A 25,679-nucleotide genomic window follows, 5' to 3' on the forward strand; every position below is an offset into this window, starting at 1 on the left:
TGGCGCACACTGACAGACCATACAGTGGTGGTCAGAAAGCCTGTCTCTTCCCTTGGTCAACCACAACTGGACAGGGCCGCTAATTCTCATCCTCATCTTCATCCTCATCCTCATTAATTACCACACCATCACCCAGTCGGGAGGCCCGAGGTCGCACCAAACGCCATGCACAGAAAGAACCACCCCACAGCATCCCTCACAGCCCCCCCCACGGCTCCACCCGCCAAACTACAACTCCCAGCATGCCCCGCGCAGCCCCGCCAAGGCGGCAGCTGTGAACTACATACCCCGGCATCCCGCGAGGTCACCTTTCTCTCGCGAGGCCCTGGGGCATTCTGCCGTGGCTCTCGCGAGAGCGGCGGGTGCGGAAGCTCCACGTCGGCGGGTCGGAACCTGGCCGGTCCGTAGCGGCAGCTCGGTCGACGGCGGGGGCGCGGCGCCATGGTGAGTGCGGGACCGCGCGGGGGGACGGGGGCCGGCCGCGGAGCCCGGCCCCTGAGCGGAGTGGGGAAGGAGGAGGCCTCACAGGGCGCCAGGGCCAGTGCGGAGCCGGGCCTGGAGGTGTCGGGACCCTGCCCGAGGGAGCTGGGCTGGGATCTGGGCAGGACGGGCCCTTTGGCACCGGGCTGCCCTCTCGCCATGGTACCTGAAGGAGCTGTGGTGTTATTCTGTGAGTTAAGTTGTATGACTTAAGAAGAAAGCATTTAGAAGTCCCCCAGCATCCCTGTGGTTGAACTTGCAGAGCAGATACACTGAGCTGTGTTACTCGTGTGGTATTCATCAGGCGGTATTAACGGGTGTAAAAGCTCTATGGGTACGTGTTACACTTAACCTCTTAGGTCAGCTGTAGTCTCGTCTTCAGTAGTAAGTTCAAAGGATAAGCACAGAATCATGTGCGATTACCTTGCCTGCTTTTCTAGTGTTTATGGCAGGAGAAATAAACCACAACTACATTCTCTACCATTGTAGAATCACAGACTGGTTTGGGTTGAAGGGAGACCTTAAAGCTCGTCCAGTTCCAACCCCCTGCCACGGGCAGGGACACCTTCCACTAGAGCAGGTTGCTCCAAGCCCCTGTGTCCAACCTGGCCTTGAACACTGCCAGGGATGGGGCAGCCACAGCTTCTTTGGGCACCCTGTGCCAGCGTCTCAGCACCCTCACAGGGAAGAACTTCTTCCTGATGTCTAATCTCAGTCTCCTCTCTATCAGTTTAAAGCCATTCCCCCTTGTCCTGTCACTGCCTGCCCTTGTCAAAAGTTGAGATTTCAGATGTTGTGTCCATAAGTTACAGATGCTACATGACAAGTGGATATCTTTTCCTCCTTGCAGTGTCTAACACGTAACTGCAGGTTTTACTAAGTTTATTCCACTACTAAACACGTGCAGCATTCTTTGATCAGATATTACCCATTAAGTTTTTTGATCTAAAATGCCAGCAGCATTAAATGAGCTCAACAGTCTTTGAGTGTCTATATGAATCTATGCCTCAAATATTTTAGAAAATCACTTTGCTATACTTAATGCCTTTGAAATACTCCAGCTTTACGTTGCTGGTGATGAAGGTGGAAGGTAAAAGCCTTCTTTATAAGGCAAAGACTTAAACGTTTCTATTCCGCAGTTTTTACAATGTAGTGTTGCATTCTAAAACTTCATATTGGAATTATGGAAAGAAATAAATTTATGATGGGCAAATGTTGTTGTGTCTACTTGTGATAAGTGGCTTTTCCACCCGTTTTTCAGGTGAAGTAGGAGGAAGATTGGTTTTCTAACAGTTGTATTAGAAGCAAATTCTCTTTGCTTTAGTACTTCAGGGACACAGAGAAGACGTGCAGTGCAGTCTTTTTTTTGCCTGTGATGGAAATACTTTTTACAGCATGAAAAAATTCTGAATTTCACAAAAGTAAATTAAATTGACCCATTGCCACTGGTAGGGATGTGATGTTTACAGAACCCCCTACAAAAAACAAATAAGCAGATGGACAGAAAAGAGTAGTTGTCTTCTGTCTTCCTGAAGAGGAGGATTGAGTCCTTGTATTTTAAGGTTTAACTTCAGCTTTTCTTCTTCCATCATATTTCTGCACCAGTTTTGTGTTGAATAACTTGGCATTGTCAATTCTTTTCCCCTGTAGCCTCTCAGACTTGATATAAAACGGAAGCTAACAGCTCGGTCTGACCGGGTGAAGAGTGTAGACTTGCATCCCACGGAACCATGGATGTTGGCTAGCCTTTACAATGGCAGTGTCTGTGTTTGGAACCATGAAACACAGGTGATGGTTTTGGTTTTCTTTTTTTATGAAGTCTTCATAACTGACGGATGTATAAATTCTTGTTTTCAATACTAGATGCACAAGAAGAGTCTGAAATAGCTGCCACTAATTGACTGTAGTTTCCCCTGTCTTATAGCAAAAGTGACTGTAATAATACACAAGGAGTATCTTTAGCTGGGACTTTATTGATGTTTCTTTTCCTAAAAATTTATTTGTCAAGATTTATCTATCTCCGTGGATTCCTTGCAAACTAATGCCTTTCCTTCTGAAAGACAAGGTGTGTGTGTCTTGTCTCTGCCATCTGTATTTGTGAAGGTTGTAGGAACTGTAAGATCTTTACCTGTCTATCAAGTATAGCTGAAATTGGGCAGGAGCTCCAAAACTATTTGGAGGCAGGGTTGGTTAAGAATGGATGGAGAGCATAACGATGTTAGGAGAACAGAACAGGCAAGTACCTGCCTCTTTGGAAAGCTGTGTTGCTTTTGAAAAGTGTGCATGTAGTGTTGTAGGATTCTTGGAGAGCTGCCAAATACAACATGCTAAAACATAGTAAAAAACCCCAACCATATAAAATCTGATGTTTTCTCTGATGCTATGAACTTCTTATTTTTATTTTTAGACTCTGGTGAAGACGTTTGAAGTGTGTGACCTGCCAGTGAGAGCTGCCAAATTCGTGGCAAGGAAGAACTGGGTTGTTACAGGAGCTGTAAGCTATTGTTGTCTTGTGTTTTCCATATGTAGTAGTACTTTCTCCCGTTTATTTTCATGCTGTTCCTTTGTACACCACAATAATGTGATTTGATCTGAAATTGTAGAAGAGAAAGGAATATGTCACTATGCTTTCCCAAAAATCTTGCTCTTGAAGTTAGCTTAGAAACTTAAACTTTTTGTTTCAAAGGAGAGCAACCTAATATGGTTGCTAATTCTGCTTGTAGCGTAAGGTAGATCTAGATCAAACTGTTACTGGAACATGCTCAGCACCCCATTTTGACTAAATATTAGTAGTGCTACTTCAACTAAGATGAAACTATTGACTATCCTGGGTAAGATGTCTTAGAAGTTTTTTCCTACTTCTGTTCTTCGTTATATTAAAAATACTTCTTTTATTAGTTTTACCCCTAGAAAAATCCTCTGCAGTAACAAGAAGTGGTAGGGAAAGGGCAAGATAGCTGCTTGCAGCACCATGGCTGAGTCTTAGTGACTGTGAAAAGGTGACATCAGTCATTGCTTATTCGCTGTGTTCCATGTTCGTTACACTGATAGGCTGGTCTCAAAAGAACATACTTGTTGTTTTCTGCTATTGTGAAGAGTGTTTTCTGTAGGTGTTGCTGCTTAAACAGGCACGTGTGTGAAAGAGGAAAAGTAAATGCTTTGGATAAAACAAGTAATGTAGAGTTTATCACAAACTTTAATTTACTCTGATGGCCTTGTAAATCAAGGTCACATGGTAAAACATAAGTTTTTCCTGATGTTTTATTCCTTGTCAGATCGTTCTCCAATTTTATTTTCTTTTTTAAAGGTTTGGGAATACTGCTTTTAGTAATACTGTATCAGAAATAAAACTGTATCCACCCCTCACCCCCCAAACAAAGCTCAACTTTAAAAAATAAAGCTGAAATCACCTTTCTACTTGGCTTAGAGCTACAACTTCTTTCCTCCTGGCCCCAAAGCATTAACACTGTAAATTTTATGTAGGAGAAAGTCATTTTCATATGAAGCATTCATAATTTTAAAAGCATTTTTGCACTTTTTCTTAATTTTAAATCAAAATACTCATTTAAATACATCTTTTAAAAATGAAAATTTAGTTCAAGTTTTTCCTATTTCATAAATGCCTTGGAATAGGTTTGGGTAATTTATAGACTTCTGAATCAAAGCATGCTTTGTATCATTAATGGTGTACAGAAAATACATTTTCTTAAGCATTTTATTGTTAGAGGCTCTTCAGTGGTGGAATATATTGTTTTCTACCTACCCTGCATTGAACATAAGGTGTATTTAATGGTGGGCTTTCTTTCGTTTCATAGGATGACATGCAAATCAGAGTTTTTAATTATAACACCTTGGAAAGAGTTCACATGTTTGAAGCCCATTCAGATTACATTCGTTGCATTGCTGTGCATCCCACACAGCCTTTCATACTGACAAGCAGCGGTAAGAGTTCTTTGGTATATCTATTTGTATATCTATTAACCAGCCATTTTTAGGCTTCTGTTTCCTGTCTAGTGAGGGATTGCATGTTTTTAACTCTTTCTGCTGAAACAGGAATCCTTGAGCAAGCAGCCAACATGACAGTTGTCCCTTAATGTTATTTCTTTGCCAGATGCATTCATGTTTTTTTAATGAGATATAAACTGTACTTATAATTTTAAATGTAATAGCTTATGCTCCTGTCAGAGAAAGCTGAAGAACCTTGTTGCTTAATATCTGCCAGAGTAAAGGTTCATACATGTGCCAGTTATTTGAGAGTTTGCTGCACTAAAGTTCTGTTTAAAAAAGAAATTACATAAAGGTTTGGACTGTGTTTTCAGCTGGCAATCTGACTTGCAGCAGCAAATAACTTTCATCTTTCTTCCCCAAATACTACTGAGCTCTCTTATTTGAGGTGATCAATGGTTGGAAGATCACAATATCCCAATAAGTCTTCCCTAAGAACATCTGCATTGTGTTACTTGGGCCTTTTCATTCCTGGAAACCTTGCTAATGCAGTCAGAGCTTTGCAAGAATGCGGAGAGCCTTGTGAATCAGAAGGACCATGTATTTCTGTGTTTCACTGTTGAAGCTAATACATTTACACTTGAAATAAATGTTGGTTGCCTCTGCTTCCTATTCCTTAGTGCTCATCAGGATAGGTGCTGCAGAACAAGGCAGGTTGAATTCCTGAATGTCTGCCCAGTATTTTAGGATTAATAGTTCAATAACTTAATATCAATTCTTACTCTCCCCTTTTTAAGACAAATGTATTGCTTACTTAGTTTTATCACCTTTTTACTGAACAGTCTTTTAGAGAAACTTGTACTTCTTGTGGTCCTTCTGGAAGGAGGGGCTGGTAGTGAAAAATACACTGGGTATTAGTAACAACCCCTTTCAAGGGGGCAGAGATGAGTGAGCCTTTTAACTTATTAAGGATTATGTAGCTGAAGAAGGTAGATATTGGAACATATTTAACTGAAGCTTGGCTGTTTGTTTTTATCTGTTTTTCAGATGACATGCTCATTAAACTCTGGGACTGGGATAAAAAATGGTCTTGTTCTCAGGTGTTTGAAGGACACACCCATTATGTCATGCAGATTGTCATAAACCCAAAAGACAATAATCAGTTTGCCAGTGCCTCTCTGGATAGGACAATCAAGGTAGAGAAACTGTAACTTGTTTTTTTGGGTTTTGGGCTTGTTTTTTTCATCATTTAGTAAATATCAGAGCACACAAACCAATAATAGTGTATGGACAGTGGGTCAGAATTCTTAAAAGAAGGTGCAATACTAGAATTTTTATTGAACAAAGACCTGAATGTTGTTTGGGTTACTGTGCACCTACTAAGTAATCCAGTAAAACCTTTTAAATTACGATTAAAAGGTGTTTCTCCCATTATTTTCATGCCTTTGTCTGTTTATTGAATTGTTTCCAAAGGTGTATTCAACCTTCTCATGGTATACCCTGATGAGTCTCACTTGCTGTGAAACTGTATTTAAGTACCTGGGACTATATGTTTACAGACATCTGAGCAGTGAGACTTCCTCACTTCCCCTAGAAATTACCAGTATATTGGCTGTGAAGCGCCAAGTGTGATTTCATACATTCTCAGATGCTGAGATGAGGTGTTCGTAAATGTTGAGTTGATGTGATAATCGTGGGGAAATAGCAGTGTATCTAAAACTTGATTTGATCAATTTTGAGTCCTTATTTAGCATGAGATTTGTCATTGATTTAATGTAACTAGAAAGAATACAATTCAGGACACAGCTGGGGGCAACCTCTGTATGCACAAATTGTTGATTGCTTTTTCTAAGTCTATTAGTTAATTTCCTAAACAGGTACTCTTTCTAACAAACCATGTCTCATATGGTTTTATTTTGAGGTGTGTGCAGCTCAGCATGTTTTTTCTGTCTATGGAGGGGTGAGCACTGGTAGTTTGATAAGCAGTTGTTCAGGTTCCTCACTTAGGAAAACAACTGTGTCTTTGGGATTGTAAAATACATCTGAATACCTGCTGTGTTTGCCAAGATTGGCCTGGATGCAAAAGATTGAAGAACTACATGCAATTTTTTCTGGGCAGGTGTGGCAGCTTGGCTCTTCTTCACCCAACTTTACTTTGGAAGGCCATGAGAAAGGAGTGAACTGCATTGACTATTACAGTGGAGGAGACAAACCATATCTCATTTCAGGTGCAGATGACCGGTTGGTTAAGATCTGGGACTACCAGGTATGTCTTCAATTCTCCTTAAACTTTTGTGCAGACTGCCAAAGCAAAACCATTAGTGAAGAAACAGAGAAAGAGGGAAAGGACTTGAATACACCAACAGATTTTTCTCCATTTTTCCTTGGAAAGAAGGAAGTGGGGATGAAATATTTCATGATATGTTTTTCTCGTAACGTAGTAATCCTGCCTCTTGAACCTCTTTTTTTGGTTGGTTAAGTTGCTACTCTTCCATGTTCAATGTAAATTGTGTTAATGTATCAACTCTTTCCATCCTTTCAGTTCTCTATTTTTTTTTTTTCCTTTTTCTCTATTCCCTTCCCTCTCCTTTTTCATCCTGTGCACATTTCCATAGGCACACGTGTGCATGCATAGACATGCACTTACTTCTACTTGACAGTTTGCAGGGGTCATGAGGTGGCTTGTTTGAATGCCCTACAGGAAAGGGAGATTGAATCCAGGGATTCAATTCTGTTGCTGGAACCTAGAGCTATTAAGTTCTTCCAGTGCCTAAGTGCATGAAGGGCCAGAAAGGCAAGACAAAGTTTGTTAGTAGTACTTTCTGGCTGTTAAAACATGTTGCCCTAGAGTAAACCCAAGTTAAACTGCTGCTGTTCAAGTATGCAGTGCAGTAATAACTGTTGCATAACAGTACTTCAGATTTTGCCACCATGTACAGTTGTAGACATTGTTATGTTGTCTAGTCTGGGTTGTCTCAAGCAGAATAGACCTTTCACAACGGTGTGAATAAACAGTCTCAACAAAGACAATATTACATCTGTCTTCACATGTAATTAGATACGGATAGATGTTTTGCCCTGATTTTTTCTTGCAGTGAACTCAGCTTTCTGTCTTCCTTTAATCTGTTGTGCTGCATGGCTTTGAGAAAGCATATCTTTTAGGCAGAAACACATCTGAAAATAGAGGAAAACAACTGTGCCAAGGGAAATGAATACTTTCTTCTGGGGAGGAGAAATTCACTCAATACAATCATAGCTTTTAATACATTCATGCTATTGTTTGAGCATCTTGGAAATAAATGTTACTGGAAGAAATCTAGAGAAATGTGTTTTAAGGTAAACTTTAGATTTGGAGGGAGATGTCCTTTTTTAGGAAAGGAAGATAAAAATGTAGCAATGTGTTTGTTATCTTTACCTGTGCTTCCAACTTGTTTCTGTTTTTCCAGAACAAAACCTGTGTGCAGACACTGGAAGGACACGCTCAGAATGTGTCTTGTGTCAGCTTCCATCCTGAATTGCCTATCATTATCACAGGCTCAGAAGATGGTAATTGTGTATTTTCTGATACCTAAGCATAGGGGAGGAACTTAGGGGAGAACTCTCCTTGTGGTGTGGCTGCCCATCTCCTGCCCTCGCACTGGGAGATAAAAGTCATGTTTGTTTTTCCTCTAGGAACTGTGCGCATTTGGCATTCAAGCACTTACCGCCTGGAAAGTACCCTCAACTACGGCATGGAGAGAGTGTGGTGTGTGGCCAGTTTAAGAGGATCCAATAATGTGGCTTTGGGGTATGATGAAGGCAGCATTATTGTTAAGGTACAGTTAATGATTTGCAATGAGAAATGGTGATTGATCACTGTCCTGTGTATAGAGCAAGTGATTTCTGATGCTGTGATATATGAAACACTGAAATGCAGCATTTTACTTGGCATTTTTAGACAGAGGCAGGTCATTTCACTAGATTGGGTGACACGGTCTAGGGTTAGGAGTCCCTGCCTATGGCAGGGGGGTGGAACTAGATGATCTGAAAGTCCTTTACAACCCTAACTATTCTGTGATTCTATGTTTTCAGCTGAAAAGAAAATCAGTGTATTTTCTCCATCTGCTTAATTGTTATGTTACACTTTGTAGCTTGGTCGTGAAGAACCTGCCATGTCCATGGATGCAAATGGAAAGATTATTTGGGCTAAGCATTCAGAGGTCCAACAGGCCAACTTGAAAGCTATGGGAGATGCTGAAATCAAAGATGGAGAAAGGTTACCACTGGCTGTAAAGGACATGGGGAGCTGTGAAATCTATCCTCAGACAATTCAGCACAACCCCAATGGACGGTAATAGATTTAAGAACAAAATGTGTTTGACATTTATGATTCCTTTTTTCCTTTCATATTGGAAAACTTCTTGAGTGAAAGAAATTAGTTGCATGTGTGCTGGTGGCTGGTGATGGAGAGGTCTATCAGTCACAGGCACTGTAACTTCAGAGTGTGTGCCTCACCTATATGAGCTCAGCCCTTGGACAGAGAAGTTGGACTGTAGGTAGAGGAAGAGGCATGCAAACAAAATGTATGAGGTAATAGCAGCAAACCACATTCTTTTATCACTTCTCTTGAATTGTCTTTTGTTAACAGATAAGCTGAATGAAAAGAAAAGGTTAAGGGATCCAAGGTACAAGAACTGCACAGTGGAGACGAGAAGGAAGAGGGAATAGGAACTAGCTAGCAACATGGCATGGAGCAAAATCCATTGCTGTGACTTATTTGCAATGTACAAAACTCTTTCATGCTGTCTGCATGGGCAGTGATTATATTGGGCTGGGGGCCTTTGACTTTTCAAATCACTGATCTACTTGATTATGCCTATTGAACTGGACACAGATATCTGACAAATGCATCTGTCTCATGCTCTAGGTTTGTAGTAGTGTGCGGTGATGGTGAATACATCATCTACACAGCCATGGCTTTGAGAAACAAGAGCTTTGGGTCTGCACAGGAGTTCGTGTGGGCACATGATTCTTCAGAGTAAGTGTTGCAGATGCTCTCCTTTGTATTAACTTAAACTTGCTGCTGCTAGTATTCAGGCTGTACAAACCACGCTGGCCTGAAGACTAAAACCTGGGTGGATAATGAACTTTCAGTAACTTTCCTACTTTAAGAATTCCGATTTCCAGGACTCTGCTAATTTTTGAAGATAAATCAAATGCAGTTGTTTGGTAGCAGTTTATTATTGTAGTAATTGGCTACTTTGGAAGCTGAATAGTGCCTGGGGTTTTGTGGTTTGGGTTGTTTCTTTTACAATGCAATCTCTCTTTAGATACGCAATCAGGGAGAGCAACAGTGTTGTAAAGATATTTAAAAACTTCAAAGAGAAGAAGTCATTCAAACCTGATTTTGGAGCAGAAGGTAAGAATTTACCTTTAAATATAGATATGTTGGTGCATTTTTTTGCACGATGTGGATTTCTTCCACCTTTATTTTCTTGCAGGCATCTACGGTGGCTTCCTGTTGGGGGTCAGATCTGTTAATGGTTTGGCATTCTATGATTGGGAAAACACAGAATTGATTCGCAGGATTGAAATTCAGCCTAAACATGTGAGTTTCGAGATGTGACTTAAGATATTCACCTCTCTGTGTTTACTGATTTCATTTTTTTTTTTTTACTAGATTGCTGATTTTTCTTGAATGAAGCCAAGCTGTTAATGATAAAGCAGCCCGAATGTGTCTGGCTCTGGATCCACGCCCCAGTTCTAAATTATAGATGTTTCTAGCAGAAATGGGTTCTGTAAGCTAAAGAAATACTCAGATTTAATGAAAGGAGGGAAAATAGTAACTTGGACAGTAGGAAACTCAATGCCAATCAGGTCAGCAAAGTCTTGGAGACACTGGTCCCTAGTGTAGCAGGAGTTCTGTGGGATGTAGATGAGGCCCTTAGTGACATAGTTTAGTAGTGGACTTGGCAGTTCTGGGGTAGAGGTTGGACTTGATGATCCTAAAAGTCTTTTCCAACCAAGCTGATTCTATGATAAAGTAAGAACTTAAATTTCTTGGTCATGCAGCAGAGGGGGGGGAAAAAAAATCCCTGTACGTGTTGGCTTCTCAGGTCCTAAAGCTTTTGTTAGAGTTAATATGTTTTAATTTGTACATCCTCCTTTCTTAACGTGGGGTCTCTAAACCAGCGCTGTTATTGATTCTGATGATACAGATTTTTTGGTCTGACTCGGGTGAGCTTGTCTGCATTGCTACAGAAGAGTCATTCTTCATTCTGAAATACCTATCAGAAAAAGTTGCAGCAGCCCAAGAAACACATGAAGGTGTCACTGAAGATGGAATTGAAGATGCTTTTGAGGTACCTTCTGTTTAAAAAAAATTGAATAGGATTAGAGCAGCCTTCCAGTATCTGAAGGGGGCCTATGAGGATGCTGGACAGAGACTCTTCATCAGGGTCTGTAGTGGTAGGGGTAATGGGTTCAAACTGAAACAGGTGAGATTTAGGTTGGATATAAGGAAGAAGTTGTTTGCTGTGAGGGTGCTGAGGCGCTGGCACAGGGTGCCCAGAGAAGCTGTGGCTGCCCCATCCCTGGCAGTGTTCAAGGCCAGGTTGGACACAGGGGCTTGGAGCAACCTGCTCTAGTGGAAGGTGTCCCTGCCCGTGGCAGGGGGTTGGAACTGGACGATCTTAAGGTCCTTTCCAACCCAAACCCGTTCTACGATTCTCTAAATCTATCATGGGAGCAAATTTAGTCCTTATAGTCTTATTAAAGTTTAGTTTCCAGAACACTGGGTACCACGTGTGTCTGAGGATCACTGTTAATCATTTGACTTGGGTTACTTGGGGAGAGCATCCCTGTTTGAATCCCAGCATGACAGACTTTGCCTGCATTTCTCTTTGGACATCTGTTTACTATTCTCCCAGAGTTACAAAGGTTATTTTACAACACTTCTGGGTAGAATGTTTCCATAGCTTAAACTTTTTCTGCAGTTTTCAAGTTTTGAAATGTTACTGAAATTTGAGAAGTGGGAAACATAATCATGCTGTGAAATGTCAGCAAAACATTTCAGAAAGAAAGTTGTCTTTGATTATCTTGCTTAATGCTTAGCTTGGTGCTTGTTTCCTAGATTTATAATTGGCTTAGTTAAGAATTAAGGTAGAGATTTCATATATTAGAGCTAAAAGGATTTACGTACTTCCAACCTGTATCTAAACTTATTTTTGCAGCTTGCCTGGCTATTAAGTATGGAATATTAAATTAAATTTGGAAATGCACTAATCTTAGTGCTATCCAAAAGTACCTTTTTATATATCTAATTAAATCAAACTTAATTCGCAGGTTCTTGGTGAGATCCAGGAGATTGTGAAAACAGGCTTGTGGGTAGGCGACTGCTTTATTTACACCAGTTCTGTGAACAGACTCAACTACTATGTTGGAGGAGAAATTGTCACCATTGCCCATTTAGACAGGTGAGTTGCTGCTTTGGGTTGGAAGCATCTGTTAAAGGTTCTCTCAGCCAAGTTAAGAGAAGGCGAACCTTGTCACCTGTGGCATGCATTACTACTATTTCTTATGTATCATGCTAATGTATGTTCTGAGGCAGTAATGTAATTGTGGAGGGAAGAAACAGTGTTATGTGGATGTGTATGTATAGTAAAAGTGACCTTTTCATGTGAGTATTCTTGCTATCAAAGAGCTACTGGATTGTTTTTATAGACTGTTTGGTAGTGGATCTATTCAGGATGGCTATTCTTTGTTTTGTTTCAGAACAATGTATCTTTTGGGGTATATCCCGAAGGACAACCGACTTTATTTGGGTGATAAAGAGCTAAACATTGTTAGCTACTCTTTGCTGGTCTCAGTGCTTGAGTATCAAACGGCTGTGATGAGAAGAGATTTCAGTATGGCTGACAAAGTCCTGCCCACCATTCCGAAAGAACAGAGAACCAGAGTTGCACATTTTCTTGAAAAACAGGCAAGAAAACTACTTGGTTATCACAAAACTTAATAAATGGGTTTATTCACGTTTCTAATTGAGTTTGCTAAGCCAAACCCAGTTATATTAGCTGTAAGCATCAACTTTGGTTAATGATATGTATTTTAGAATACTGTAACCTTCTTTTAGAGGGTTTTTGTTAGAACATTTGTTTGACCTGATGGGTCACAGCTTTACTGTCAGATTTTTGTTTTTAGGGCTTCAAACAACAAGCTCTTGCAGTATCCACAGATCCAGAGCATCGTTTTGAACTTGCTCTTCAACTTGGAGAATTGAAAATAGCGTATCAGCTTGCAGTGGAAGCAGAGGTAAACATAGTGATTTTGGTGATTCGTACTGATTCAGAGTATTATGAATCTGAAGAGGCCCTGTAATAAGAAACAAATGTATGTGGGGATGCAGTACAGCTCCTTGAACACTGTATAAATGCCTCCAACTTCCTTGCTGAAGCTCTTCTGTCTGTAATTCAAAGGGATCTGAGCTGTGGAATGGAGGCAGAAGAAACGTTTGCTCAGAAAACTAGAGGAACTTCTGGAGAAAACAAAACTTGAATCAAGAACCAGGCCTTAATCTCCAGTATTTAACAGTGAGAGGAGGGGTGACAGGGCTGAAAGCTCTAGGCCTTTGTTCCAGCCTTGGCAGGCTGAGACTGATGCACCGGGAAAGCTGACAGGCAGAGATTTATCCCATAGCTGTTATTCAGAGACTTGATCTCTCAGTTCCTGTTGTAAAATAATGAAGTTAAACGATAAAGCATGTTAACTTAGTTACAGACACAAATGCCTGCCTTATATTCTGAAGGTTAATTTGGGAGTTGTTACTGTTTAAGTTGCCTAAGTTATTTCTACCTACTCCCTCCATGTTTAATGAAAACCTGTTTATTTTATGTAATGTTATAGCTGTGTAATGCTAAAACTTGGTATATCATGCTGTGAAGCTGCAGTAATCATAGTATCTCAAAGGGAAGACAAGTGTAATGGTGGGATATGGTACCTTCACGAGTCAACTTACATGTTCATGTTGGGTGCTCTGAAAAATCTTTAAATGCTATTCAGAATTGTGAGGGTTATTTTTTGTCTCTCTTTTTTTCTTGCCCTCTTTCTCCCCTTTTCATACCATTAGTCAGAACAGAAATGGAAACAACTTGCTGAGCTTGCCATTAGTAAATGCCAGTTTGGCTTAGCCCAGGAGTGTCTCCACCATGCACAAGACTACGGAGGACTGCTGCTGCTGGCTACAGCTTCAGGAAACGCTAACATGGTGAATAAGTTAGCTGAAGGAGCAGAAAAGGATGGCAAGAATAATGTGGCATTTATGAGCTACTTCCTGCAGGGAAAGTAAGTAGCAAACAAGAGATGCAGATTGTTCTGTTCTGCTTTCCCAAGTGCAAAGAACCTCCTCAGGTTCTTCAAATCGTTAACAACAGCTAACTTCAAACTTCATAGAGAAAGATTGTAGCAGGTAAAGAGAAGCTGATGCTATTTTATGGCAGCTGCTACTTTAAAAACCTGAAATGAAAGCACTTTGATAGGATAAATAGGTTATCTTAAATAAAAACCAAGTCTTTAAAATCACATTTTAAACTCTTGTAGGCTTGACTCGTGTTTGGAACTCCTCATTAAAACCGGGCGCCTCCCAGAAGCTGCTTTTCTTGCACGGACATATTTGCCAAGCCAAGTTTCAAGGTAACCTCTAAAGCACGTGCAGAGCATGGATAGTGCTGTCCAAGCTAGCTGAATGTAATGGATGGTTTGCATCTCCAGGGTGGTTAAACTGTGGCGGGAGAATCTCTCTAAAGTCAATCAGAAAGCTGCTGAGTCCCTCGCTGATCCTACAGAGTATGAGAATCTTTTCCCTGGACTAAAGGAAGCTTTTGTTGCTGAGGAGTACGTTAAACAAAGCCTCGCTGACTTGCGGCCGGCCAGGGAATATCCCCTTGTCACTGTGAGTAAGAAATGGGTGTTCTTGTTGTCTCTAGAAGAACACTTGGTGCTGTGTAAAATCAGCTCTAAGCAAGTCAGTGCAACCACTCAAACATTCCATGAACGTGTGTTTTGGTTTTGTTTTTTTACTTTTAGCCAAATGAAGAAAGAAACTTACTTGAAGAAGCGAAAGGATTTGAGCCTTCGGGAGTAATGGCATCTCAGGTCAGTGTTACTACTAAGTGATGAATTCTAATAAAGAAGAACTTTGCTGTTGGATGGTAACATGTGCCCTGGAGAATATTTTGCCACTAATGGACAAATCCTTGCTCTTATTGGCTTGACTGTAAGCACTGCAGCTGAGTTCCATGTTCTTTTGTCTCAGGCTCTTAATCTACTTCTCTAACTATTGATGACTTCTTGACTGTGCACTTATGTCTTTTGTGTGGTTACTTGGGCCATCTTTTGTTAGTGTGGGTAATCACAGCAATACCACTGAATTCATCCTGCAGAAACCCAATTTCAGTTGCACATTCAAACACTGCCTCAACTGCTGTTAGCTTTCTAAAAGCTCAGGAGTTGCAACCTGCGAACTCTTGTGTGTTACAGTAGTTAAAAATGTTTCATGCTCTTTGCTAGTGTGCATGGTTATGGAATAAGATTATTCCATATCTAACTGACTAGGAATCTCATGTCCAAGACATTTTACATTTGAACATGAAAATCAGAATGTGAGAGCTTCTTAAAGACAGTGGTGTTGGCACAGCTCATTGAGGCTATAAACTTCTAAAAGAACTGCAGTGGAAATTGAGGGAGAAACAGAAAGTCACAACTTTCCATTCTGTCTCTCCATTTTTTAACTCATAGGAGATGCACCACAAAACTTCAGTGGCAGTTCAGTAAAGTTAGCTTACTTCAGCTAACTGTAGTTAGAGGTTAACTCGCCTTTAGTGACTTTTTGCTTCTTGTGTATCAAAGCAAGTATCACTACAGCAAAATCAAACTTGTGTGCACGTTTGGTAAAGAACATACAGAAATAGCATTGCACAAGTTATCTAGAGCAGATTAGAGCTAGTTTGCATTAGAAGCTGAAAACAAGATGTCAGAGCACCTTTGCATTCAACTAATGATTGCATGGAAGTCCTTAAAACAGCAGGTTTCTCCTACAGCTGAGGCTGAATAGGGGAAGCTTTGTAGGAGTTAATCTAAATACAGCTAACTGAGTAGTACCATTGTTGATGACTTAGATTAAGATAAAACTTGTGCAGCAGTGAAGTGCGAAGGGTAAGCGTTAAACCATTACAGGTATGGAACACAAAGCCCAGCCCCAGTACCAAGATTTACCACCTTTGCTAAATCTCCTGTGACAATCTTAAGTAGCCTCGTCTCTTTTCTGCTGAGGACCTTGAAAATCACTTTGCTTTCTTGACAGCACTTCAGTATTTGATATTTAACTGATTGTTATTTTCATTGTATCATCAGTTCCATCATCAACTGCTTTAAACAAACTAGGTGGGGAAGCAGTAGTCTCCCCTGGAGCGAGGACTAGAATGCTAAAGGGCTGTGAAGATGTTGTTCAAGAATTACTGTGGGAAGCTCTGAAAAAGACCCACAGGGAGAAGGGGGGGGTTGTGGGTCTGCTGTTGTTGTCTTTTGTTAAATTCATTCAAATTCAAAAGAACTTAAGGAATCTCTTTTTCGTTAGAGGAAGGCTGAAGAACCAGCTCCACCTCCTAAACAAGATGTGATGAAGACAGTTTTGCAGAATTCTGATCTACTTCCAATGAAAGATCAAAAGGTACCAAGATAAGTTTTCATGAACAACCACTAAACTCATTTGACATTAGGCTCCAACTGATAATGTGATGAAACCTACTAGAAAGTGTCACTCTCTACAGTAATAGACCCAGACAGCTGGGACCAGTACAGTGTATAATCCCTCCTTGTTGCATGCAGCTGTACACAGTAACAGACCTGTTCCTACAGCTTTGTGGACAAAGGGTGAAATCCCAACACAAATGGTCAGGATGTGGTAGAAAGCTGCATCTCTGAGATGCTTTCTTATCATCTAGAGGGTAGCTTCCCTCTACAGCTTATTCTGACATCTATATTCCACCAGATTGCTTAAGCAGAATGTTGAAATACATGGTACAAGCTGGCTAACGTGTAACCATATTAGCATCCCCTTAATCTAGACTTTTCTTTTCCTAGACCCTGCTTGACTTGGAAGATGACTTGGATAACTTGGACCTGGAGGATATTGATACCACAGACATCAATCTGGACGAAGAGATCTTAGATGAGTGAACATAGTTTTGAGATGACCAAATCCATTACTCCAAACAAAGAAACGAAGAGCTGAGGGCTGTGTGCTCCAAGTTCATTTGATTTTTGTACTGCAAATGGACCATGTACATGTAGAAAGAAGGGTAGACCCAGCAACTGTACAAAAGAATCAGCTTCCAGTATGTTGAAAATTAAAGATGTAGGCCTGCTCCAGTGCATCCTGAAAAAGGTTTTCATTTATCAAGCAGTTCAATAAAACCCTTTTAACCATTCTATTCCTTAGTTCTCCATTTAGTATCAATTCTACTATTATTAACCTAGCTTCAGTACTGTGTTTTGCAAATTTACTATTTTAACCTGACTTTGCTCAACATCTACACTATGTTACTCTTCAGTGTGGTATTTAGCTTGTGTCCATTAACAGGAGCTCAGTTACTGTTCCAGACAACACTTTTAGCTGAAATGTATACCACAACAGTAACATGTCTAAGGGACAGATGTGGTGTTACACACTTCCCTACATCAACTTGTCCAGACCCTAAACATCAATAAGTAAAAGGAATTGTGGGCAATTCTTTAGATTCAAGACTGAATTTAATTTCAAGTAAAAGTATTAAACACAGGGTGTGTTATCACTTCAAAACAAAAGTCATGATGACTGCCATAACTTCATTTATAGAACTTCTGAAAACAACAAGCTGCTGTAGTGATTCTTACATATTTTAGTAAAAAGAAATCTAGAACAGTGAGTTGTTTGAAGTATTTATTGTGGAATCCTGTACAGAGAATATTTATAAACAGACTTAAAACTTGTGGGGAACAAAGGTTGATTTCATGATGCTGTAGAAGTAGCCATTGCTTCTTCATAAGCCTGAAGGGCCAGTTGTATATAGCCTTCTCTCTGCGATTCAGTTTTTGCAAATGCCTGCAGGCATGACAGGAGAGAGATTAATGCACAATTAAGAGCATCACTGCATAATGATATTTCATCATTCCAGTGCTAGATCAGCCAGTGACAACTCCAGTCCTGGGGCAGCTATATATATTAAAAAAAGGCCCAAAACCCCCACCAAACCAGTAGTCCTAACCGTTCTAGTTAAATACCTGCTTCTTAAGGTAAGGAGAAATTAGACTACTAAATAGAAGCCTGCTGTTTAAAAGCTTTATGTAGTTTATAACCTTAAAGTAGAAAAGCATACCTTGATCAGATCAACTCCTTGAAGTTTCCCTTCCTTAGCTTCTTTTGCTGATGGACATTCAGGATGAAGCATGTGATACAGTGTAATTAAACTCGTAGCATCATCCAGCCTAAACAAATAAAGGCTCATTTGTAGTATCTGCTTTCTCTTAATACTTAAGTGTATTAAAGAAAGTCTACTTTGCACACCACAGGCTTTCTTAAACTGCTTTCACTGCCTATACACTTTTTGGGACATGCAGCTCCACAGGCATCCCATCTATTGCAAAGGCAACCTGTTCAGAAGGCAGACCAGAAGTATGCAAGCACCAATGCACACCAGGTAAAGTACTTAAATTCAGCCATGCTGCAGTTTAAGCCTGATGCTTAATATAGCTGAAATCTCTCTGTAAAATACAGTTAATTACCCAGTAACAAGTCTAGCAGAAAAACTGCAGAAACTTGTTAACATGGACTGCAGTAACCAGCATGTTCTACTGATGTAGGATTAGAAATCTTGTGACACCTCAGCCCTCAGCTGCATTTAAAACTGGAACAAATGCTTCACATAAATGTAATCATAAGCCAAAAGTGGGTGGTAGATGCTCCAAAAGATGCATCCAAAAGATGCTCCAAATTCTAGTAATGTAAATTGTTCAGACGTTTCAATTTTCCCTTTAAGAATGTGATTCCAGAAGTAGAACTTCCCTGTATTTCTTCTTTAGTTTAAAAGTAAGATCTGACCACCTCTTGAAAGCTTCTAACTTCAATAGGAGGGTTAAAAAAAGAAGGAAAACAGTGTGCCAATCTTAAAAGCCAAGGAAGTTGTTAGACTTTAAGATCAGTGCTTGTATAAGTGCTTCCATTCAGCACCTACATAGCTAAAAGTTACAGCTAGCCTAAAACCTCATGTAAATGAAAACTTATTACATCCTACAGAAAAGCTATTGTTATTTTCAATGGTACTTGTTGTTTTCAGTTTGTTTAGATAACCAGAATTATTAAGTGACAAACACCACTTACAAGTCTCTGTTGATCATATCTATTAGTAAGCCATCCGTTTTCTTTCTGTTGACTAGATACCACACCATGCCTCCAAAGTGTCTTGTTGAACGGAGCAGATCGTATTTGGCATGTTTCTCAATGTCGTCATATGTCCGATGATGAACCTGTACACAGGAAAGGTTTCAGTCTCACCAGCATAACTGCAGCTTGATGACACTTTGTCCTCCCTATGGCTCTGAATTTTGGATTATTTCTAGACCTCCCTAATGTGCAGGAGTAAGCCACAGGCTGAACCATGTGACGCTAAAACTTTATACATGTAATAATTCAGGTTAGCACTGGGTAGGCCAGTTCTTACTACTTAGGTGTAGACATTTTTATGTTAAGAGAAAGCTCAATACTAGCTGTGTGCTAAAATTCTGGGAAGGGAGGGAGATACCCTCTGAATCTTCATTGCTGTCAAAAGTGTAATCTCTCCCTTAAGGAGAAAAATGCTTGAGCAAAGGGGTGAAATTTGACTTTGAGGAAAAGGTATTTGAAAAATTGCTTTATAGCAGTTAGATTCTTAGTGCCTTGAGAAATTATTACAGTTTAAAGACAAATAAACATATTGAAGGCAAGTGTATACTAACCTATTTCCCAGTAGCTGGATTTAAACTACATTTAAGTATTTCAGCTAGAACTATATTTTTTTGTACCCGGTCTTTGTCTAAAATGATACAGTGTTCTCACCTACACTTTCATCCCCATCTACCCTGTCCTTTCAAATGCCAGTACAGCAGTCAGCATGACTTCAGTGAGCACAGCTCTGGTTGTGGCCGCTTACAGGCGTTATCATAACTTCTGGTTTGTCACCAAAACCCCCCACATAAGGACTATTTTTATGCATCTGTAGTTCTTTGTATACTGTTGAAATTACTTAAACAGAATCCTGGGTTACTTTTCTACAAGAAAAAAAACCCCAAAACCTCAAAAATCACAGACAGTCTATATGGGGGATAAAAGAACACGCAAACGGCACCTTTGATCCCCAGATAATACTGATGGTTACTACTGTGGAAACCCAGGACATGGTTACAGAATAAACCCCTAAGTTCTTCACTATGCTATTTTTGTTTTTTCAAGAAAAAGTAAAAGTGAACTCACTCTGATATAGTCAGGTGAATCTGGCTCAAACTGAGCAATGCACATGTTGAGGAGATCCTCATGACGGTCTTGCTGAAACACACTCTACAACAACAGTTCAAATTCAGGACTAGATTCTGAACCACACCATTCCAATGCTCCAGAATCAAAACAGCAGCCACAACATTTCTGTTCTAGGCAACACTTATAGTGAGCACCCCCCTTAATCACAAGGCAAGATGAATAAGACAACAGAAACTGCCTTAGTGACATCATATTCATGTTTCTTTGATTTTTTTTCCCTGAATTTTTCAGATCAAGCATGTGATTTCATCAATGCAGAACCAATTAAATGTGGATTTCTGGTATGACAGAATATTTGCACCTATCCAGTATTTACCTGGCCCTAAACTTTACCTGGCCCCTGAAACTTTATTACCAGTATTTTAACTAAGTTACAATGATAAGCAATTGTTCAAAAGAGAATTCAAGCAGCTTAGACGTAACAGCAGACTGGCTTACTCAGAGCTACTCTGTGCATCTAGCACAGTTTCACTGTCAGAGCACATTTAAGTAAAAATGATCAGTTTCCAAACCCAAAAGATCTTACCCCAAGGTGTTCATCCTTAAATAGCACTGGGGGAATAACTCTGCGTCCTTCTTTTGGGAAGAATATCTGGATCATTCTGTCCCGTTCCTCCCACGTTGCTTTGCGTAACACACCATTTGGTTCCCTAACTACAATGAAACGTTCCTGAAAAGAAGGTAAAAAACCCCTCATTTATCTTCCAAAGTCTTCTCTCTCTGTAGCCAGAACCACTGTAAAAAAGATTCTTATTTGCCAAAGTCCTTCTCTACATAAACTCACACTAAAACCACCGGTTTCTAGCTGGTTGTTGCTATGTGCTAGATTCATCATATCTCCCTTGGTACCTGCTCATCAAGTGCTACATGTTCACCTGAATTTTACTGTATGGCATAACTGCATGTGCCCACACTGAGAGCTACAACTCTGTGAAGTTTACAGAAATAACATAACTAATACCCAGAGAAAAGAGTTAGCATTGCTGCTAGCCTGATTGATGCATTTAATAACACATACTAAGGTAAGAAAGGTAGTGTCTTGGACTTCTTAAACTTTGTTTCAGAAGTAGGTGCCACAATCAAGTAAGGGCAAGTGCAAAACAAAAAATATAAGTACAAAAATACTCTCGTATCTCTTCACAAGCATATTTGATTTAGGTAGCACAGAGGAAAGTCTGTTGGAATAAGGAAGTTTTCAATACACTGAGGGAGAAGAATAAATAGGTATCTGGAGAGAGTTCTCAGATGGCATGGTAGATCACAGAATCACACGGACTCTTTAGGGTTGGAAGGGACCTCTGGAGATCATCTAGTTCAACTGACTACAGGCCTCCAACTGGATTCTACTCTGCTCATCATGCCCCTCTGAACTCTGCCATTCAGCCAGTTCTCAATCCATGTCACTGCCCATTCATGTAACCCACATTTCCTAAGCTTACCTATAAGGATATTATGGGAGACAGTGCCAAAAGCCTTGCTGAAGTTGAGGTAGATATAATCCATTTCTCTCCCCTATTGACCCATCTTGCCATGTCATAGTAAAAGGCCATTAAATTAGTCAAGCAAGATTTACCCTCTGCGAATCCATGCTAACTATTCCTGATGACCCTTTCTTATATATGCTTGGTGGCGACCTCCAGAATGACCGGTTCCATCCCCTTTCCAGGGATGGAGGCGAGGCTGACTGGCCAGTAATTTCCCAGGTCCTCCTTCTTGCCCCTTCTGAAGATGGGAGTACCACTGGCCTTCCTCCAGTCATCAGGCACCTCTGCTGTTCTCCATGATCTTTCAAAGATGATGGAGAGCAGCACAACAACATCTGCCAGTTCCCTCAGTACCCTTGGTGCATTCCATCAGGGCCAATGGATTTATGGGTGTTAAGTCTGACTAGCCTATGCCAAACCCAGCCCTCTACGACCAGGGGGAAGTGTGCCTTTCTCCAGCCTGGGAGACTGGGCAATTATTTCATGGGATCATCACCATAGGCATGTTTGAACCATGGAGACTTCTCAGAATGATAATTATTTGTTAAGAAATTTTCCAGCCTCTTACTATTGGCACCTCAGACAATCTGGATGTTTCATTAAACAAATAAGTATTTATCCATTTACTCCATAATTCTATTTGATAACTGTTTCTTCACAGCTTTCCTGAGAATTTATCACTTACTCAGCTTTCTTTTGCAACTGTGAAGTAGCTCTTTTGGTCTTTGCACAGTAGTAATACAGTTCCACAGAAAGATTCTGTGAAGTGTGAAGGAACTCCTAGGAGCATGCCTAGCATATCACAAGCATCTGCTTTTAAAATGATTAACCAACTACCCCACAGCCCCCCGCCCCAACTGCTTTTGAGTACTGGAATGTCAGTCACCATCAGTTAGAGGCAAACATTTAGAAATACATTTCTTGGTATTGCCTAGTACCAGACTGAATTTGCAACTCCTCAGCCTTTTTACAAACTACTATAACTACACTTTATTCAAACCTAAAGGTTATTTTGAAATTAAGAATGAAAAGGTCTTGAAATAATATACTGTTACTTACACGATGTGGAACCGAGTAAGTTAAATCTGTAAAGACATATTTTGTAGTTTCAGTTCCTTCAAGTAATTTGTCTTCTGCTAAGACATCATCAATTGGCTTTCGTTCATCCAAAACAGGGGGCATGGCAAGTCTTTCTTTAGCTTCCTCAATGGCTTTCCTTGTGGCCTTGGAAAAGGAAAAAAAATTGGTTAACTTTACAATTAAGAAATGCTAACATACAATTTTTGGACAAACCTGAGAAGTGAGACACTAATTCAATCTGCAGGTAGATGAATCATGTGTGAACAATATACCGCTACTGTAGCTTGGGCAAACTGCTGGAGGAACTTCCAAAACTAATATCTATACATACTACTGCAAACACCAAGTTTATTTCAGTTATCTTATCATGGCAAATTTCCCCCAAAGCAAAAACCACAATCAACAGTTTAGGGAAAGGGGATAATAAAGAAAGCCTGTTACACAAGTGAAAAAAAAAAAAAAAAGCATCTGACTTCCTTTCATATTCCATAATCAATCAAGAAAATTTGTATAAACAAAACTGACTATTTAAAGTGCAGTAACACTGATTTACACAAAACCTAAATGCTCCAGACTTGGGGAAGAGTGGCTGGAAACTGCTCATGGAAAAAGACCTGGGGGTGCTGATTGATGGAGCTGAACATCTTTTGTTCAGCTCCATCAACATGGAGCTGAGCAGCTTATGTCCAGGCAGCCAAGAAGCCAACAGCATCCTGGCCTGTATCAGCAATAGTGTGGCAGCAGGGCCAGGGCAGTGATCATCCCCCTGTGCTGGGCACTGGCGAGGCTGCACCTCGAACCCTGTGTTCAGTGCTGGGCCCCTCACTGCAAGAGAGACATTGAGGTGCTGGAGCGGGGCCAGAGAAGGGCACCGGAGCTGGTGCAGGGCCTGGAACACAAGTGTGATGAGGAACGGCTGAGGGACCTGGGGGGTTTAGTCTGGAGAAGAGAAGGGTCAGGGGGGACCTTGTCACTTCCTACAGCTGCCTGAAAGGAGGATGGAGCCAGGAGGGGGCTGGTCTCTGCTCCCAAGGAACAAAGGACAGGACAAAAGGAAACGGCCTCGAGCTGTGTCAGGGAAGGCTCAGACTGGATATTAGGAACAATGTCATTTCTGAGAGACTTCTCAGGCACTGGAACAGGCTGCCCAGGGCAGTGGTGGAATCACTGTCCCTGGAAGTGTTCAAAAGACAAGGCCCTCAGTGACACGGTTTAATGGTGGCCCAGGGCAGTGCTGGAGAACAGTTGGACTTGATGATCTTAAGGATCTTTTCCAACCTAGCCGATTCTGTGAGCCTATGAAACAAGGAAAGAAACCGAAATGTTTCCAACAGCAACATTAAAGGAAGCAGAAACACAAACTGTTACAGGACCATTACAAGATTTTTGCTATACCCAAAGCTTCTATCTACATGAAACTGAGCAGCTTACCTCTTCCAGCTGAGCTTCTGTCATCAGCTTGTACGTGGGGGGCTTAAGCTCCTTTTTCACCGGCCTAAAAATCTTCTGCAGGTTGAGCCCCGTCATTTTGTACAGCAGATTCTGAACCGCTTCATCCGTGAAGGAAGGCTTGGCGGCTTTTCCTCCTGCGGGAGCATTTCACACGCTGTTAACCCGGCCGGCGGGAAGCCGCTGCCTCGGACAGGGAGACGGTCGCGGCCATGCCAGCCCCTCCTGCGAAAGCCCCACGGCAGCCCCGCACACCTCCTCCCGCCCTCCGCAAGCCACCATGAAGGGCACTTGCAATGAGAGGGGGCCGGGCGGGAGGATCTCTGTTCCCTTCTCCCCTCACGTACCGCCCGCGGCCGCCGCGTCCTGCCCGAGCCCCCGCCGAGCGCGGCAGCCCCACAGCGCCCGCGGCACCCGTGTACGGACCCATGCGCTGAGCGCCGCCATCTTACACACACGCCCCTTCCCCTCCTGCCTCCCTGAGGCACGCCGGGAAATGGAGGCGCCGTTTACCTCAGCGTCCTGTCAGAGCGGCACCGCGCGGGGGAGCTCGCCTCAGGGGCGAAGAGACGCGGTCTCGCCCCGCCCCGCGCTTTTTTAAACCGGGGGAAAAGCGAAGAGACCTCTTCTAGTGTGTTATTGTGATTAAAACGCTGCCGAGGTGGAGGTGAGGTCTAAGTTAAGGTGAGAACTTGTTCTGTCAGAGCAGGCAGCGGGAGCAGGGTGGAGAAGCAGAGGGCTCTCTCGGTTGGGAAAGGCATGCAGCAGTGCTCCAGGCTGGTAGGTCTCCTGGCTTCGTGGGAAAAGGAGGAATTGAAGTCAACGTGCCCACTGCCACAATTAAACTGCTGGTAAACTGCACCTGCTCAGGAACTAGGAAGGGTGTGAGGTGGTAAGGGGGTTCATTTCTTTAGAAGAGTAATGGAGGTGGTGAAGGGTCTGGAGTACAAGTCTGAGGAGGGATGGCTGAGGGAACTGGGGTGTATAGTCTGGAAAACTGCCTTTCAGGAGGCTGGAGTAGTGACTTGTGGTTGGTCTTTTCTCCCAAGTAAGAAGGGATAGGACAAGAGGAAATGGCCTCAAGCTGTGCCGGGGGAGGTTTAGAATGGATATTAGGAACAATTTCTTCCCCAAAAAGGTGGTTAAGCATTGGAACAGGGAAGTGGCAGAACCACCATCCTTGGAAGTGTTTACAAACCGTCTAGACGAGCCCCTCAGTGACATGGGTTAGTGGTGGTCTTGGCAGTGCTGGGGAATGGTTGGGCTTGATGATCTTGAAGGTCTTTTCCAACCAAGCTGATTTTATGATTTTATTAGCAGCTGCTGGGTCTGGTGCCTCTCTGGTCAGTCAGCCGGCAGGGCAAGGGCTGCCTGCCTGAGAGGGAAAAATATGCTGGTCATTTATTTAAAATTTAAAACCACACATGACTCTAATGTATCTGCTAATTTGGCACTTGTGTGGTGGCTGAACGGACAGTCTAGTTCCCAGGTGGTGGATTTTCTGCCTGGCCTGTAATATGAGGGAGCTCCAAAGAACACCGCATGTAGTCATGCCTAGACCTGAGGAGTGTCTCTATAGTGCACTGCCTCCCTCAGTCCGTGTCACTGGTGATGATGAGTTTAGTCTTCTCGTGTTCAGGGAGCTTTAACATTTTTGCAAA

The 25,679-nt window shown here is 41.6% G+C and overlaps 2 protein-coding genes across 3 annotated transcripts; one reads left to right on the plus strand and one right to left on the minus strand.

Annotated features, from left to right (window-relative positions):
* Positions 1-314: 314 nt before the first annotated feature.
* Positions 315-16,889, plus strand: COPB2 (COPI coat complex subunit beta 2). The gene is made up of 22 exons (XM_030494439.1): positions 315-444; positions 2,131-2,268; positions 2,888-2,974; positions 4,296-4,422; positions 5,473-5,621; positions 6,545-6,691; positions 7,872-7,971; positions 8,098-8,240; positions 8,556-8,755; positions 9,332-9,442; positions 9,735-9,823; positions 9,906-10,012; positions 10,623-10,766; positions 11,749-11,879; positions 12,178-12,385; positions 12,604-12,714; positions 13,529-13,743; positions 13,999-14,091; positions 14,170-14,350; positions 14,485-14,553; positions 16,034-16,126; positions 16,540-16,889. Exons 1-22 carry the CDS (start codon positions 442-444, stop codon positions 16,633-16,635), a joined length of 2,742 nt encoding a protein of 913 aa, XP_030350299.1. The 5' UTR covers positions 315-441; the 3' UTR covers positions 16,636-16,889.
* A 471-nt stretch (positions 16,890-17,360) lies between these two features.
* Positions 17,361-24,503, minus strand: MRPS22 (mitochondrial ribosomal protein S22). Of its 2 annotated transcripts, none has more exons than XM_030494441.1 (8): positions 24,445-24,503; positions 24,001-24,155; positions 22,549-22,713; positions 20,532-20,675; positions 19,943-20,026; positions 18,815-18,960; positions 17,814-17,922; positions 17,361-17,539 (listed from the first exon to the last, which is right to left on the minus strand). In XM_030494441.1, the coding sequence occupies exons 1-8, from the start codon at positions 24,446-24,448 to the stop codon at positions 17,447-17,449; spliced, it is 900 nt and encodes a 299-aa protein (XP_030350301.1). In that variant the 5' UTR covers positions 24,449-24,503; the 3' UTR covers positions 17,361-17,446. The 2 variants fall into 2 exon arrangements, with proteins under 2 accessions (XP_030350301.1, XP_030350300.1); XM_030494440.2 differs by having other exon boundaries at positions 24,366-24,485.
* Positions 24,504-25,679: the final 1,176 nt, after the last annotated feature.

The sequence above is a fragment of the Strigops habroptila genome, chromosome 8 (genome assembly GCF_004027225.2).
Source record: "Strigops habroptila isolate Jane chromosome 8, bStrHab1.2.pri, whole genome shotgun sequence".
In the NCBI taxonomy this organism is placed as follows: Eukaryota; Metazoa; Chordata; class Aves; order Psittaciformes; family Psittacidae; genus Strigops; species Strigops habroptila.

Coding starts and splice junctions, on each gene's coding strand:
- COPB2 (XM_030494439.1), top strand. Junction 9,824..9,905: donor ACCTGATTTTGGAGCAGAAG/GTAAGAATTTAC, acceptor ATTTTCTTGCAG/GCATCTACGGTGGCTTCCTG. Junction 14,092..14,169: donor TTGCCAAGCCAAGTTTCAAG/GTAACCTCTAAA, acceptor TTGCATCTCCAG/GGTGGTTAAACTGTGGCGGG.
- MRPS22 (XM_030494440.2), bottom strand. CDS start 24,465: ATGGCGGCGCTCAGCGCATGGGTCCGTACACGGGTGCCGCGGGCGCTG. Junction 24,156..24,365: donor GGACGCGGCGGCCGCGGGCG/GTACGTGAGGGG, acceptor ATGCTCCCGCAG/GAGGAAAAGCCGCCAAGCCT. Junction 17,540..17,813: donor AAGGAGTTGATCTGATCAAG/GTATGCTTTTCT, acceptor TCATGCCTGCAG/GCATTTGCAAAAACTGAATC.